Source organism: Brachyistius frenatus, unplaced genomic scaffold (assembly GCF_029030835.1).
Source record: "Brachyistius frenatus isolate BFR_SWC_R1_liver_20210118 unplaced genomic scaffold, ASM2903083v1 Contig_37, whole genome shotgun sequence".
Lineage (NCBI taxonomy): Eukaryota > Metazoa > Chordata > Actinopteri > Embiotocidae > Brachyistius > Brachyistius frenatus.
In genome coordinates this window covers 2,540,385-2,556,563 of record NW_027210636.1, presented here as the reverse complement: position 1 = coordinate 2,556,563, position 16,179 = coordinate 2,540,385, and the positions used below count along the sequence as shown (strand labels likewise).

At 45.5% G+C, this 16,179-nt stretch overlaps 2 protein-coding genes across 2 annotated transcripts in view; one reads left to right on the top strand and one right to left on the bottom strand.

Moving 5' to 3' along the window:
• LOC138622685 (zinc finger protein 703-like) overlaps positions 1-16,179 on the bottom strand; it is a 282,664-nt gene that overhangs the window by 182,517 nt on the left and 83,968 nt on the right. The gene's annotated exons all lie outside the window — the stretch shown is intronic.
• neff1 (neuronal intermediate filament family member 1) lies at positions 9,493-16,095 on the top strand. The gene is made up of 4 exons (XM_069701650.1): positions 9,493-10,617; positions 12,428-12,745; positions 12,922-13,046; positions 13,990-16,095. The coding sequence occupies exons 1-4, from the start codon at positions 9,865-9,867 to the stop codon at positions 14,348-14,350; spliced, it is 1,557 nt and encodes a 518-aa protein (XP_069557751.1). The 5' UTR covers positions 9,493-9,864; the 3' UTR covers positions 14,351-16,095.

Here is a 16,179-nt window from a genome sequence, read left to right as displayed (position 1 = left end):
TAATTATTTTTTTTAAAGCTGGACTGTTTGTAACGATCTGTGAGGTATTTATATTTATAGTCTACGGTCCGTGTATTAGTCAGTGTGTTATCTGCAGTAGATGGGGGGAGGGGGGGGGGTTGGAGATACAGAAGTAATACACGATGTATTTTAGCCACTGAAAATAGACCCACCTAAACAAAATCAATATTCACTAAAGTGTGGGATAGATTTAGAGCATGTTCAGCGCTCTACCTCGCCGTCCTGCAGCGAGCTGCGCTGTTACACGGCTGTGTTCAAAGCCACCAGACTCCCTTGACAAAAACACCAATTTTACCCCCCCAGAACACAGGAGCTGCTGATCTGCTCCCGCCTCCATCGATTCGTTTCTTTGCGTTGTTGTTCGTTGTGCACGTTAGTTCGGATTGGAACTGACGTGTTTAAACGCCGCCGAAGTCACACAGTAACACAAACACACTGACGGATCGATGCCGCGTTAGAACCAGCGCCTGCCGTGTTATACAAGGTAAAAAAAAAAAAACCTGTTTTTGTCGAGGGAGTCCGGCGGCTGTGAGGACAGCGAGTTCAGTTTGCCTGTTGGGAAAAGCTAAAGCTGTGAACCAGTTGGGAAAGTACCTACCCTGAAGTAGGAACTAAACCACCCCCTGAAACAGACTTACAATGATTATTAAAAGAAGAGGGAACTTCCTCCCACAGTTCATAGAACTATGAAAAAAATTCCTGTTGTCTGAATGCAATTTATTACTGTCAGATGTGTCAACCAAATTATATTTTACTTCCTGTACTGCTCACGCTACACTGGTTCTTGGTAATAATCCACTGATCAGTCCTACCAGGCAGTTAGTGTGTGTAAATACTTCCGAGTGACTAATCTCAAGCTGAGAACTACTTTGTGTGTTGTAACCCGTTTATATTGGTCTCCCCTTTGTGCTAAACGCTCACCACAAAACTTCCCTGAACACAAATAGACACAAGATGTTGGGACGGGTTGTAAAACCGTAGATTCTTGCATCATTTTAAGGCGGAACAAACCAAATGGGTTCAGAACCGCTTCCTACAGTACAAGAATGTTTATTTTATTTTTTTTTAGTTTACATTGATAAGATATAGAAATAAAAGAACCAAAGATGCCGTCATTTCTCAGAAATCTCATCAAAAGTACAATTCCAACCCAGATTTTTCCTGTCGACCTTTTCGCGGTGGAAGTCAACAGATGAGCTGGTCTGTGCGTTAAGTGCTGTACTGTCGACAACATCGCTGTGCATCCGCAGCCCTTCGCGGTGTCGAGGTCATGAGAGCGAGCCCGCCGTGCGGTGGGGGAGGTACAGCGGGGTCAGGGGCTGTCAACGAGAGAGAGAGAGAGAGAGAGAGGGACTCGACGGGTCGGGACGGGACGGGCCCCCGAATGGCCCCGAGCACCGCGGTGTGCATCTGTCTGTCAGTGCCGGTATAAGATTGTCCTTCGGTCACCGTTCGCAGCAAAAGACACACTTTACATTTAATCTGCAGGTGAAACAGGAGACACGCAACCGCAACGCAGCGCGGCCCGGGCCAAGTCCAACATGACCCAGCTGGATTTATTGACACATCGTAGCTGCCGGTGTTTGTGTGTGTGTGTGTGTGTAGAGATGTTATTGACCGAGTTGTGTAAGTAAGTTTGTTTGTGTGTGTGTGTGTGTGTCAGGGTCACGGGCCTTACTGACCCACCTTTCCACGTCCTCATTTGTCAGATTAGTCAAATCCAGCAGCTTATCTGGGACCTGCACGCCCGGCTTAATTTGACCTTCGCCTCCCAGCGGCGTCCCGACCGATCGTGTACACACGCACACACACGGATGCAAAGTTGCATTTAGACACATAATACAGAGAACACACCCACATGACACACACACACACACACACACACACACACACACACACACACACACACACACCAGGCATCTCAGTCAAACAACCCAATGACGTGTGCCATGGAAACACAACAAAAAACAAACCCTCGTGAACAATTGAGAAAGGACTGAAGGGATTTAATCAGTTGTGGGCGTTAAGCATTTAATGACTCGCAGTACCTGCTGACTCGCCACACGATGATGATGATGAAGCACAGTTTCATATGAACTCAATGTTTCCTATAGTCAGGAAATGTTCTCTGTTGCGCATATAGAAAATGTTTGGTAAACTTTGCCTGAACAGCCAGAGGTGCTCTTAACGATTAAGACATTTTTGTTGATAAATTGTCAGAGAAAATAACTGCAATTAAGGAGAAAACTTGAAAAACGTGATTATTTGTTTTGGCTGAAAAGTTAAGCGATACATCAATGAACCATTTTTCGGCACTGAACATTGGAACACACAAATAAAAATTACATTTCTGTTTGCCGAGGCTATTTAACACCTGGCTCCTGATCACCACGTGACTCTTTTCTACAGGTTTAAGAATCTGAATTACAAACTGATTCTTAATCTTTCGGCTTTAGACTCGAAACCAAGTTGTTTTGTGGACGTCCGTTCTGAAGCCTCGCTATTGTGGAGTCAGAAGAGACCATATGTGGACGAGTCGGGAGGAGCGAGCGGTGATGATTTGATTCATAGCTTGTACATAAAAGTGTTCGTAGCTTCCAGGTCTGAAAATTGAGGCCAATGCGGAAGTATCTTAAGCTGTGATACCACCGAGGGCCACTAGAGGCCAAAAAACTTGCGGCTCCTCTGACTCCTATTTAACTAGTCTCATAAAATACTCAAGTCAATAAAATGTCTCCACGAGTTATCACGGTGTTGTTAGCTAAAGTTGCTCCTTCTTATTAGTTTTCTGGCGGTCCATCTGAAAATAATCCGTCATTCGTTATAAAATAAGCTCCAAAAACAGAAGTGTGTTTTTGGGCGGGGTGTCTGTTTGATTGACAGGCCTGTGGTGCAGTCAGGTTTCCGCTATTGGTAGGCGGGACATTGTATCGTCGAGTTGCCAATCAGATCAAATCAGATCCACCGCTAGCTCCTCCCCTAGCTCGTCCAAATATGGTCACTTCCTGCTTCAAACCGCTCGGGACGAGCAAAGACGTTGCCGGCCAAAATCCGAACCTCGAAGCTTCATAGCGAGCGTTCACAAACCAACGGGCGACGTCACGGTTGGTTGCCTGCTTGATCTGACTCGATCTCTTGTGGACGCTGCGCCCCGCCCACTGAGAGCGGAAACCTGTCTGCACCACCGGCCTGTCAATCAAACATGCTGCCTTTTTGAAGCTTATTTTCTCATTAATGACGGTACTATTTTTAAATGCACCGCCAGAAAACTAATCAGAAGGAGCGGTTTTAGTAAATGATCTCATTATGACGTGTGGGGGGGAATAAGTGTATTGACTTTGTATTTCATTAGATGGATTGAGTGGGAGTCTGTGGAGCCCGAGCTGACCCCTAGTGGCCCTCGGTGGTATTTCAGCTTAAGGCACTCGGCCTTACTTGCCAGACCTGGAAGCCACTTTTATATACAGTCTGTGCTCCGAACTCCCAAATGAAATATTAAAACTGAATTGAACTAAGCACGTGTCTAATGGTGCAATCTATCATAGTAAAGGTGGACCAGTGGAAACTGATTTTTAAAAGGTCAATGAAGAGTGGAGAGCTCGTATCAAAAGTTATCCACAGTAAGTCCACACTCACTGCTCCAGTATGAATATTTGAATCCAAATTGAAAAAAATACTTTGAAGCCTCCGAGGATTTCATCACCTGAACAGAAACTGCTGAGTGACAGCAGCAGCAGCAGCAGCACGCCATCATCCTTCATCGTAGCTGACGCCGTAGATCAAGGGATTTCCTTTAGACGTGTGGTTTTGCGTGTGTGTGTGTGTGTGTGTGTGTGCAAACAGATGGAGGAGATCGTCTATGTGCAGGCGAGAGAGGAATCTCGTGAGGGAGGCGGAGGAGAGTGGGTGGGTGAAGAGTGCACATCAGACGAAGATCAGCCCGTCCAAGAGAGAACAAAAACAAAGGGAGCCGAGTGCCCGTTCGTGACACTAGTGGAGCTCTTCACAGAAAGACTCGGTGCCGGTGAGGAACACCTGGCATATCAAAGCACCCAAAACGGAGATGGGTTTCAAAGGAGCTTGGGGGGGTGGTGGTGGTGGTGGTGGTGGTGGGGGGGCTGTTTGGAGAGTGTTTTTTGGTGTCTGGGCCTCTGTGGAGAAGAACCTGGGTCTTCTGGAGTTATTCGATGGCCATTATAATGCACGCTGGGGGAAGGGGGGGGGGAACACCACGAAATGAATATCTGTTGAAATATTAAGATGGGTTGTTTTGTAATATTCCAAAGCAGCAGCGAAATGAATCGGCTGCGTGGAGGAGGAGGAAGGGCTCATGATGTCTGAGACGGGAGGAGGTGACGCGGGGTAAATAAACAACACCCCCCCCTACTGTACGTCTTTCACTGCACACTTATTAGATTTAAACATCTCGAGATGATTCATTGTGAATACTACATTATAAACGTTAATATGTGCTGGGGAGGTATATTTTGAGTAAAAAAAAAAACTTTTTTTTTTTTTGACTACAGGTAAACATGAAAAACTGTGTGAACGTTCGACTGGTCTCAGTTTCAGCAGTCAAGTCAAGAGCAGTTATTAAATCAGCGTTTTATCATATGAAGAACATTAACAAGATTAGATCTCCAGATCTGGAGAAACAGGACGGATTACTGTCATTGTCTTCTGACAAAAAAAAAAAGAGTAAATCCTCACACCGTCTACTGGTACGTTACAGAGTACTATTATTAGTCTTTAAATCTAGTGTGTAAATCTGATCTGCTGCAGCGCTATGACCTCATATTAATAGAAACTCGTCAGTCCTGCCTAGAGTAAAGAGACTATTGTGCTGATCTTAAAGGAAACAGGTTTGCCAGAAACCGCTTGAAAAGCCGTGACGCTATACATCCCGCCCGGAAACATTCCTGTTGGAGGAGGATTTTGGCTTTAATAAAAAAAAAAAAAAACACTCTGAATGCACAAATTAAGTTTGAATTTATATATATATATATGACCTTTATTTAACCAGGTAAAATCAATTGAGAACCAATTCTCATTTACAATGATGACCTGTCAACACAGTCCACACAGTGACACAAACAGCACAGATACAAAACAGTATAAATTTACTGTCAGATTTCTTCACTTTAAGATCCATTGTTTTTATTATGTTTTTCTTTTTAAACTTTGATTTTCACCTTTAACTCGTCTTGTATTTTCCTAATTTGTAAAAGCCCTTCGAGTAAACTTGCCTTACGAGGATTTCATAGTTCAATATGTGATATATGATTTTTTTAATGCAAATAATTTCATTTTTACAACCTTTTTTTTTTTTTTTATTTTAATCTTACTGACTTGCACCGAACATGTTTGTGCTGTGTCAAGTTTTTATTTGCAAAAGCTAAAAGTTTACTTAAAAGCTTTAATTTCATGACTAAATCATGCAAATGTATTTTTTTTTCTTCTTCTTCTTCTTCTTCCGCCAGTTTTGATTCCCTTTCCAATCCTGGAACTGTTACATATCAACGAGAGCACCTTTTGGGAGATTAGTTCAACACTAGAGCAGAATGACAAAAAAAAAAAAAGGTTACTTGATTAGTGGTGCAGCATCAATATTTAAATTGTCTATATTTTTTTGTTACCTACTGTACAAGAGCATCAATAATCTGAGACCGAAGTACCAGGATAAATATGCTGTTTTTTGGTTTGAACATGTTACCCAGCTCTGTCTGCTCCGTTGGCTGAAAGATGAACATGTGAGTGAGTCCAATGGAACTTTTTACATCCACTGCCAAAAGAGTTAAAGCCTGAAGACGCTGTACAGACTTCAATCTTCTTTTAGTTGTTGTGTTAGTTTGAGTTGTTTAACCCTAAAACAGGCTCTCTTTTTTTTTTCATTTTTTTTTTCATTTCTGCTGTTGCTAGGCAACGTAGACGGCGTCTAGAAGCCACAGAGGCTAACAATTTAGCAAGCTAACGTAATGCAGGAAGTCGCAGAGAGAAAAGATGAGGCTTGATGGGAAGATCAACATTTTCCTCAGACGTAGACTTTTATCCAAGTTATAAAGACAAACTCTCAAATGACAATATTAAACGTTCGACAAAATGAACTTCCTTGTTCTTCTGGAAATGTCAGCAAACGCGTCGCAGCGCGTGAACTCGAGGCTCGTAGAAAATGTAGACTTCTGACGTCGTGAGTGCCACAAGAGGGCGCCGTTCACACGGACTCGTCTCGTGTACCCGATGAATACGACCCCATTTGAACGCAGCGTGTGCTGACGTGAGCTCCCTGTTTAGATACTGAACGTTTCTCGCACGTTGCTGTCTGCGATTTGTTCAGTTTGTTGCATAAAATAGCCTCGAATATTGACTTCTCTAATCAGCCCTCGGGTCATTCAGGCTTTTTATTCAACCGCCCACGTTCACTGTCACCGCGACGCTGCTACTCTAAAACACGACTATTCTTCACCGCCGACATTTGGACTTGTAACGAATCAAATTAATGGAGGCTCGCTTCCATCGGGGCGGGGGGAGGGGGGGGCTGCTTCTGTGCCCGTTGGTTCGCCGTCATGACTTTTAATGGGACACGTGATGGAGCCGAGCCGTCGTGAATTCCTCACTGAGACGAGGCAAAATGTCTGCTGTGAAAAAGCGGCGTCCGTAAGCAACGCCGGTGAAGGTCCGCACGCACCGCCTCACCAAGACGTTCTCCAATGAGGGTGAATTAAAGGGAAAAGCAATCATAATTAACTCCTGCTGTTTTTTTTTGTTGTTGTTTTTTTTTCCCTGTCGGCGTCGCTCCGCGTGTGCTCGTTCTCCTTTTTACACTTAAACTTGACCTGTGTTTTTTGTTTTCTTTTATTGCTCCATCAACCTTTCACATGTTCCTCCATTTGTTTGTGCTGGATGAACGAACAGCGCCCTCTTCCTGTTTCTTTGTAGTAAAACACCCGCCAGCGTATTTCCTGTGAAATCCAACTGCCTGCATGAGAAAAATTTTAAAAATAAATAAATAAATAAAAAGCCAATGTAGGATTGTGCTGAAGTCTCCCCACTGTGGTGTTGTTTGTTTACAGCCATCACACGGACGTCTCAGAATTAATGCAGCGGTTGTTTATTGGTGCAGTTGTGAAAAATGATTTGATAATAACAATAATAATAATAATAAACTTTATTTGTATAGCACCTTTCATGCAAGAAATGCAGCTCAAAGTGCTTCACACATGCAGTGTTTCACGTAAAAACAGATATAAAGGAACATTTGAAACTATAGAAAAGAAATGAGATGCATAAGAAACAAGATCAAATGCATCAAATTAAACTCAAATAGAGTTCAAATATAAACTAAGCAATATGCATTTTTAAAGCCGCGGTAGTTCAAGTGCCAGAGAGCTTGAAGAGTCGCTAGTTAAAGGCTAAAGAGATGGCATGAGTCACTTTTACTCTGTGATGTGATGCTTTCGGTTGACTAAATCAAAGTCTGTCCCGTTACCGTGACGCTCGGTCGCTAGGGCGGAGGGCGGCGGGGAGGCTGAGCGAGATGCATAACGATGGGAATCAGACGTTTCTGGCTACCTGTCATTTCCTGCTGAGTCACCGTAGCACCCTCCTTCAACGGGGCCCTTTGTTACTACCACTGACGGTCAAAATGGCTGGACGGACACACACACAGACAAATCTGAGGCGCTTTTCTGTTTCAGATTATACTACGGTCATCCCGTCCTTTGCCATCGTAACTCTCTTTATGTACCTGCGGGAATTTGTATTCAAAGACTTGCGCTCAATTCAAAACATCACATCAGTGCCCTTGTTGTGTCCGGCCGCCCTTCACGTTGTCGTTCAGTGACCTTGAGGGCTCGCCAGCAGCATCGCAGCTTTCCGTTAGACACCACGGGGCGGCTGCCCGGTGGACCTCGAACGCACCGTCCGCATCTCGACCCACAGTCACGAGCGTGAAGAAGCTTTAGGCTTTCGTGGTGCCGGAATAAGGAGCTTCTTGTTTACAGTGAGCTCAGCATCAGCTCAGGGTTTTTGCTGCACAGGTGTGGAGCGCCGATTCTTTGGCGCCCTCTAGTGGTTGTAGTGATCTGCATACGAGAATAAAAATGCATTTAACATACAGTATGTTGGTTTTGTTTTCGTGTTTAGACCCAAAGCAAAACATGTTAAGAAGTAAGGGATGAATGTTGACACTGTTTCATGCACTTTAAGGTTTTTCTTAAAAAAAAAATATATATACATATACATATACATATACATATATATATATAAATAGCTTAGATTTTTCTTCTGAAATCTCCGAAATTCAAACATTTATTTTAAGCCAAATAAGATTCAATGATTGATCAAAATACTTTTTTTTTGTGATGGGTATGTTGTTAAAGCATTAAACACCTCCCTCGTCATATCTTAAACTCAGGCTGGATGACTCAGGTTTTTTGGGTTTTTTTTTTCTGTATCAAAGTTTTCCATCATTATTTTGTTGTGATAAGTTTTGCTTGGTCGTTACTTTGACATCACAGCCTCCTCACGAGTAGTTTAAAGTGATTTAAGATGACTTGGCAGCGTCTCGTTGTTGCACATTTGTACTGTTTGGGCTGCAGGCCAGACAGGAAAGCGTGCTGTTCATGAGCGATGGAGGCGCCTTGGGTGGCGTTTTGTGAGGTGGTGGTGGTGGCTGCAGTCCTGTGGGTGTGGGTGTCGCCTCTTTCTTTTTTTTTTTTTTTTTTTTTTGCAGGGGCGTGGTGCCTTCTCCTCCTGCCTCCCGCCTGGATCAGGGCCGAGGCCAGCGACTGCTCTGCGCAGCACCTAAACACCCAGCCAGGACTTTTTGAATGATACCTCACTCTGACTCAGGAAAAAAAAAATGCACCTTAACCACAGTTTTAACAGGAATATAATGTTAACTCACCAAGCCATCAACTTCTGTCACCATATAGGCACCATACATATATGTTTTTAAAATAAAGCTCCTAATAATTGCACTACCTTGTGATATATATTTTTTATTCATTTATTTTAAATTTTTATATATATATACAAAAAACATGATTTACTCAATATAGGGAGTCACTGCATTGGAAACGGATCGTTCTTCTTGTAGGTGAGGCTGTTCACGCAAGACTGAAGCCGGTGCTGTGAGGCTCATCCCGTATTCCGATACTGCGGAGGTCGCGGGGCTCAGAGCTGGATGCGGACTGCAGCAGCAGAGCACAACACAATCTGGCGCGCAGCTCCACGCATCGATCCCATTTGCTATTCTGCTGGGACAGCAGAGAAGAAAAAAAAAAAAAAAAACCCTGCAATGACAGGACAGTACGGACTGAGGAAAAACGAGACAGTCCCGCGGCGTGATAAGTGTACCGGGGTAGAAATGACATTACACGCGTGGTTGCATTAAAGAGTTTATTATTTATATTTTGAGTTGCGCGTCAATAAAACACGAAATCGTGACCCAGGAAGGTAAAGAGAGGTTTCATAGGCCCGCGGTGTAGATCTGTGTGCAGTAAAGTCCCCCTATATACAAAACGTGATCAGGGTTTGGAGTTGTGCTGCTGCCTGGGCAGCGGAGAGGAGCTGCATGAGTGAATTCGTGTCTCCCCAGAGGGTGGAGGCTTTCTGCAAAAGCCAGCAGGTTTCCCCTCGTCTTCTGTTGTCGCCGCGTCAGATGACGCGCCGGCGCCCTCGCTATAAGAGCACCTGTCCTGGCCAGACATCACTCGCATCTCACTTTTTCCTCTCGCTCACACGCACCCTCACCCTCACGCGCTCCTGAACTCCTCACACACTTCCTCTCTTTTCTCCCGTACACAAGCAGAGGCGCCCGGACGGACTCCCAACTCAGGAACCATGAGTTACTCCAGCGACTTGTACAGCGGCAGCAGCTCCTACCGGAAGATCTTCGGTGACGCCCCCCGGTCCGGTCGCATGGGGGGCGGCGGCAGCAGCAGCAGCCCGTCCCGCCCGCACCCTGCGGGCTACCGCAGCAGCCACCGCACCTACGGCTCCCCCACCGCGATGTCCTCCAACACCTACCGCAGGACGGCGGCGCCCGGCCGCGTCTTCTCCTCCATGCAGGAGTCCATGATGGACCTGACCCAGTCCACCGCGGTCACCAACGAGCTCAAGATCATCCGCACCAACGAGAAGGAGCAGCTGCAGGGCCTCAACGACCGCTTCGTGTCCTTCATCGAGAAGGTGCACAACTTGGAGCAGCAGAACAAAGTGCTCGAGGCCGAGGTGACGCTGCTGCGCCAGCGCCACAGCGAGCCCTCGCGCCTGCACGAGCTCTACGAGCAGGAGATCCGCGAGCTGCGGGCGCGCGTCGAGGAGCTGACGCACGAGAAGAGCCAGATGCACCTGGACTGCGTGCAGATGAACGACACGCTGGAGCGCGTGAGGGAGAAGCTGGAGGAGGAGAGCAGGCTGCGCGAGGAGGCGGAGAACACCCTGAAGGGCTACCGGAAGGACGTGGACGACGCCACCCTGGCGCGCCTGGAGCTGGAGAAGAAAGTCGAGTCCCTGCTGGACGAGATCGCCTTCCTCAGGAAAGTTCACGAGGAGGAGCTGCAGGAGCTGCAGACGTCACTACAAGCCTCTCAGGTACACATCCCCACCGGGGTCTGGCGACCCGCAGGCCCGTGCGCCGGTCCCGGTTCTCCACCTGTCCGATTTATTATCAGCCACCAGTTTTCAAAGTCATAGAATCACGTCGCGTCGTTTCTATTTAAAATAACAAGCCTACATATCATTTGAATATTGCTACAATTACTCAAGCTCGTGCACGGACTTCACAATGCATCACACTTTATCGGAGGCTCCTTTATTGTTTTTAATAGACCATAAGACTCCTATAATACAGCACATAATAACACACAACCAACAGATTTTAAACAGGTGATAATAGTCTACTCGGTCAAATACGCATTTTGAAGCAGCTGTTTACATGTAAACAAGTTTCCCTCAGTAGCCCGGGAATATAATAAGCTTTCATAAGTGTTAGAATTGAAAAGTAATAAGAGTCCGGAACTATTTTTTGTTTTTGTTTTTTTTTGTTCCCACCTACGACATGCTGCGTCCTCTCCAAACGGAACACTGCGCACTGGAAAATTGATGGCACTGCAGTTCTGTTTCAGCACCACGCGCTGTCCCTCCCTCCTCCTCCTCCTCCTCCTCCTCCTCCTCCTCCTCTCATAGAAACATCTCTTCTTTTTTTTTCTTCTTCTTCTTCTTTTTTTCCTGTAAAGTGTGTCGTAAAACTGAATGAACTGTGGTAACAGTCAGAGAGTATCATGTTAAATAAAAAAACGTCCTTAGAGCGCGAAGGTCGTTATAAAGTCAGGGCAAGGTGCTCTGAAACCGAGGATAATGGTGATGTTTTCATCAAAGGAGGTGTGGAGGAGGTGGGGGAGGTGGGGGGGGGGGAGAGAGGAAAAAAAATGCGGTGAAATAGCGCATTATTCAGGGGTGTGGTCGTTCCCCCCCTGGGTGGGTGGGGGGGGAGGAGGGGAGGAGAGGTGGAGGGCAGCAGGCAGGACAAACCCTGTGAGGTGCAGTAACATTTGTTTTAAGCAGCACAACAGTGGAAATACTTTGATAATGTGACAGGACAAAAAAAAACCCAACAACAAGAAGTTCTTTCTCTCCCTGAGTGTGCAGGAATCAACCAAACCATCAATAGTATCGATTTGTGTGTAAATATAGAGGCTCCTCCACTTACTCTGGTTATTTATGGACCTGAGGTATCATTTGTGAAACTCTTTGAGAGCTCATCATGTTGCAGACTGAGCAAACTAAAAATAATAATAATAATAATAATTAAAAAAAAGGACAAGCAGCAGCTTTCACTACAACTTTATATACTATATAAGTATAAAGGGATGCAGGGACGGTTGCCGGGTAGATTTCGCCAGGGTTTCTTTCACCGACTCCCTGCGTGGGGGGGTTGGGGGGGGTGGGGGGTGGATTTCACTGCCATGTAAGCTATTGACAGCACAGCTTTCTCCGAAGCCCGAATCAGCAGTCAATTCATCAGTCCTGCCGCGGTCCGCCTCAAAGTCAGCTCATCAAACTCGGGACTTTCCTATATCGGCTGTCTGCAAATGAGATTGTTCCATATTGAACATTAATACGTCTTATTGGGATTAAAAAAAAAAAAAAAAATTATGTTAAAGTAACGAGCAAAAAAAGTTTTAAAAAAAAGCATTTAAACAGACTGCAAACAATTCTGCAGTTGTTCTAAATGTATGCACACAAACATTGTGTTTTCCTTCAAAATAAAAGCATTATAGATGAATAAAGTTTTAAATATTATCATATTTTTATATATATATATATATATACATTTTAACAACAAGCACTCCTATTAATAAAAAGCCTCTCTGTTTTTTTTCCTCATCTTCCCTGCGTCCAGGTGTCGGTGGAGATGGACATGAGCAAACCGGACCTGGCCGCGGCCCTGAAGGACATCCGGGCCCAGTACGAGAACCTGTCTGCCCGGAACCAGGCCCAGTCGGAGGACTGGTACCGCTCCAAGTTCGCCACGGTGACCGAGGCGGCCGCCCGCAACCAGGACGCCATCAAGCATTCGAAGGAGGAGCTGAGCGAGTACCGCCGGCAGGTGCAGGCCCGCACCCTGGAGATCGAGTCCCTCCGGGGCCACAACGAGGCCCTGGAGAGGCAGATCGCCGATATGGAGGATCGCCATAACAACGAAATCGGGGAGATGCAGGTACGGTAACAACCGTTGGTAAAGAGATTAGATGCATTTTTTTTTTTTTTTTTTTACCTTTATTTATTCAAGAACGTTTGAAAACATGATTTGCGAGAGACCTGCAAAAAAAACAAACATACATTTTGAATAAATAATTAATATTTCACGATATAATTGTGTGTGTGTGTGTACAGGACACCATTCAGCAGCTGGAGGCGGCCCTGCGTAGCACCAAAGGAGAGATGTCCCGTCACCTGCGCGAATACCAGGACCTGCTGAACGTCAAGATGGCGCTGGACATCGAGATCGCCGCCTACAGGTCTGTTGGCGTCAGAAACCACAACGGCAGGAATCAATACGGGAGATTAAACTCGCCTGAATACATCACACGTATATTCATGTTTTATTTCAGAGCTTTATATTGTTCCTTTTTTTTTTTAAGAGATTCATACGCGGTAAAAAAAAAAGAAGTTTATATTGTAATTTGCATTTGAAGACACGTGACGGGTAAAATTCACCAACGGCTTCACTCATGTAAACTTTTTAACTTTTTAAAATACCGCTGACGTCGTTAGGATCGGTCTCGTGTCCACAAACTCCAAAAGGCCTCTGGATGCGTCTCCAACATTTATCAGCAGGACGGTCTTACGGATTCCTGTAAGAAAAAAAAAAATCCACAACTGAAACACTTAACGATGAAACTTAAATCACAACGTGACAGAAATGAAAATGAAGTCTGCGATTTCTATAGAACTTTTTTTTTTTTTTTTTTTAGCTCCGCCCATAGAACGAATAAAAGCAAAAATATGAATATAAATCAATTCAAGAACAAAACTACAACTATCTGTGTCTTATTTCAACTTTTAAACACACTAAATGTATCCTTATTTTTTTTTTTTAACCACGTCACAAACGATCGATTCCTTTCGATGTATATCTCGGGTATGTAACGGCGTCATTCCGGTGTGATCCGGGGATCTTTGCTGCGTTTTGCTGCTCGCCCGACAAACTCCACCCACGTCGGAATAAAATCTAAAATGCAGAGAAATCCAGCCGTCCCTCCGTGACGCGGTAAACGAGGGGAAGTGGCGCGACGCGAGCTCAGCAGCTGCGGTCGCATCGATCGCTGCCGACGCACAGCGGAGGCGCTGCGACGGCGACATCAGATCCGTCCTGAGAGACACGCTGAGACAAGAAAAGACGAGGAGGTGACGTCATCTCTCTCTCTCTCTCTCTCTCTCGTTCTCTCTCCGTCTCCACAGGAAGCTGCTGGAGGGCGAGGAGTGCCGCCTCAGCTCCGTCGGCGGCGCCATGGTCCAGTCCGGCTACCCGGGCTTCTCCTACATGTCGGCCCGCACCTACAGCCTGGGGGCCTACAGGAAGTTCGAAGCCAAGCCCGAGGAGGAGGAGGAGGAGGAGGAGGCGGAGGACGAGGAGAAGGAGGAGGAGGAAGGAGAGGAGGAGGCGGAGGAGGGAGACGACCAGGAGGAGGCTGAGGCGGAGGAGGAGGAGGAGGAGGAGGAGGAAGAGGAGGAGGAAGAGGAGGAGGAGAAGAAGCCGAAAGAGAAGGAGGAGAAGGAGAAGAAGAAGGAGAGCCCCGCCGGGAAGATCAGCAAGACCTAAACTGCTTGTTTCGCCGACGTCATCATCATCATCATCATCATCATCATCAATAACGCATTCCACATCCCACCGATCACTTATGGATCTGGTTCCTGTTCACATCATCTCTGTCTCACACACACACACACACACACACACACACACACACACACACACACACACACACACACACACACACACACACACACACACATCTGCACACATCTGCTCACTCCAGATGCCTCACATCTTCTGTGTTTTTTCTGTCTCTGCTCTGTAATCTAGAAGTGATTAGTTTCAAACTTTTATTAGACGACGAAGAGGCGTTAGACAAGGAACCGATAGGACGGCGGCGGCGGCGGCGGCGGCGGCAGAAGAGTAAAAATCGTTTCCGTGCGCCGCCCGAGGTCGTCAGAAAAGCGCCGGAAAGCGAGCACGACGCCACAAAGTCCGAATGTTTCCTCTCTTCGTACGAGCAACAATTAAACGTGCCATCGGTATTCACGCTTAAGAGCAATCAAAAACAATCAGCACACAGACTTTTCCAGATAAAACGCACAGATCCTGGAGCATGAGAAAAAACAGCCAGTCCAACTTTTACGGTGCTATTTGATTTTTACATATAAAAGTTGGGGAGTCCCCCGTAGGTCGAAGGTTTCCATCCACAGAACGAAGCTCCACCAGCTCAGTCCTGAATGTCGGCGCGTCGAGAGCAGGAATGTTTTTCCGAGGGGAAAAAAAGGAAAACCCGCAAGGAAGTCCAACCTCCCCGCACACATCTCGTGCTTCCATTCTCCTCCGCACAACTTCCACATTTCATCCCTCTTCTTTCTTCTTTATTTCCTGCACAGCACGGCAATAACTCGGAGCTCGGGAAGAAACAATTAAAAATATATCTGTACATACAAAGTGTTGCGGGAGGGCAGGTGGTGTAAAGAAAGTGCATCTTTGGGAAATGAAACAAAGTAGAGTTTAACATTGCTGCTAAATATATATTTTGGGAATATAAATGATCCCACTCCCCCCCCCCTTTGATTGGTTCATTTGTCAAGGAATTTAGTGTGGAATTTTTTGCTTTTTGTTTTATTTTTTTTTATATTCCCTTCATTTATTTTTTAGACAAACCTGTTTTCATTTTCCTCATAAACGTGGTGGTGCTTTTGTTTAATCTAAAGGGGGAATTAGGAAAACGAGGCGAAGGACGGCGGGGCGTCGCTGTCGAGCGTCAGGCAGCTGACGGTGACACTGACGGCCCTCAGCCGGGGCTGCAAGTGGCAGATGATGCTGGGTTCACGGTTATAAGGTACAGAGTCACACATAAGGGCTATTTTCACCATAACTCCTCCTCCCCACCCTGCCCTGAACTCTTTTTTTTTTTTTTTTTTTTTTTTAAATGTTCTTATTTACTACCATCGTTCATCACCTCTCTCCCTCGGGCCTTGACTGATGAATCAACCAACCGGGCATGAATGCATGGCCTGATTCTCGGAGCTTGAATATCTGCTGGATGGGATAGATTTTTTGCTTGTTGTGTGTCGTTCAAAATTGAAAACGATAAAAAGAAAAACTTGCCTTAACCATTGAATGAAAGTTAAAAAAAATATATATAACATGCTTTCACCTGCATCTCACTTGTTTTCTGGGGATTCAGAGGAGTGCTGACACTTTCCAGACCGTTTCTGCTATACAACTGTGACTGTATACGTGCTGCTGTCTCATGCAGTGATATTCTTCTCAAAGCCAAATAAAGACATTTATTAACCAAACATCACCGTTTCTCCGTGTCCTCAGTCGAATGAAAACTAATCCAAAACACATGAGTGAGTGACAAATCTGAGAAAGATATGAAC

Bases quoted from the DNA above. Each gene is read 5' to 3' on its own strand.
- neff1 (XM_069701650.1), top strand. From the start codon at position 9,865: ATGAGTTACTCCAGCGACTTGTACAGCGGCAGCAGCTCCTACCGGAAG. The intron at 10,618-12,427 runs GTACACATCCCC...CCCTGCGTCCAG, and splicing joins CGTCACTACAAGCCTCTCAG to GTGTCGGTGGAGATGGACAT. The intron at 12,746-12,921 runs GTACGGTAACAA...GTGTGTGTACAG, and splicing joins ACGAAATCGGGGAGATGCAG to GACACCATTCAGCAGCTGGA.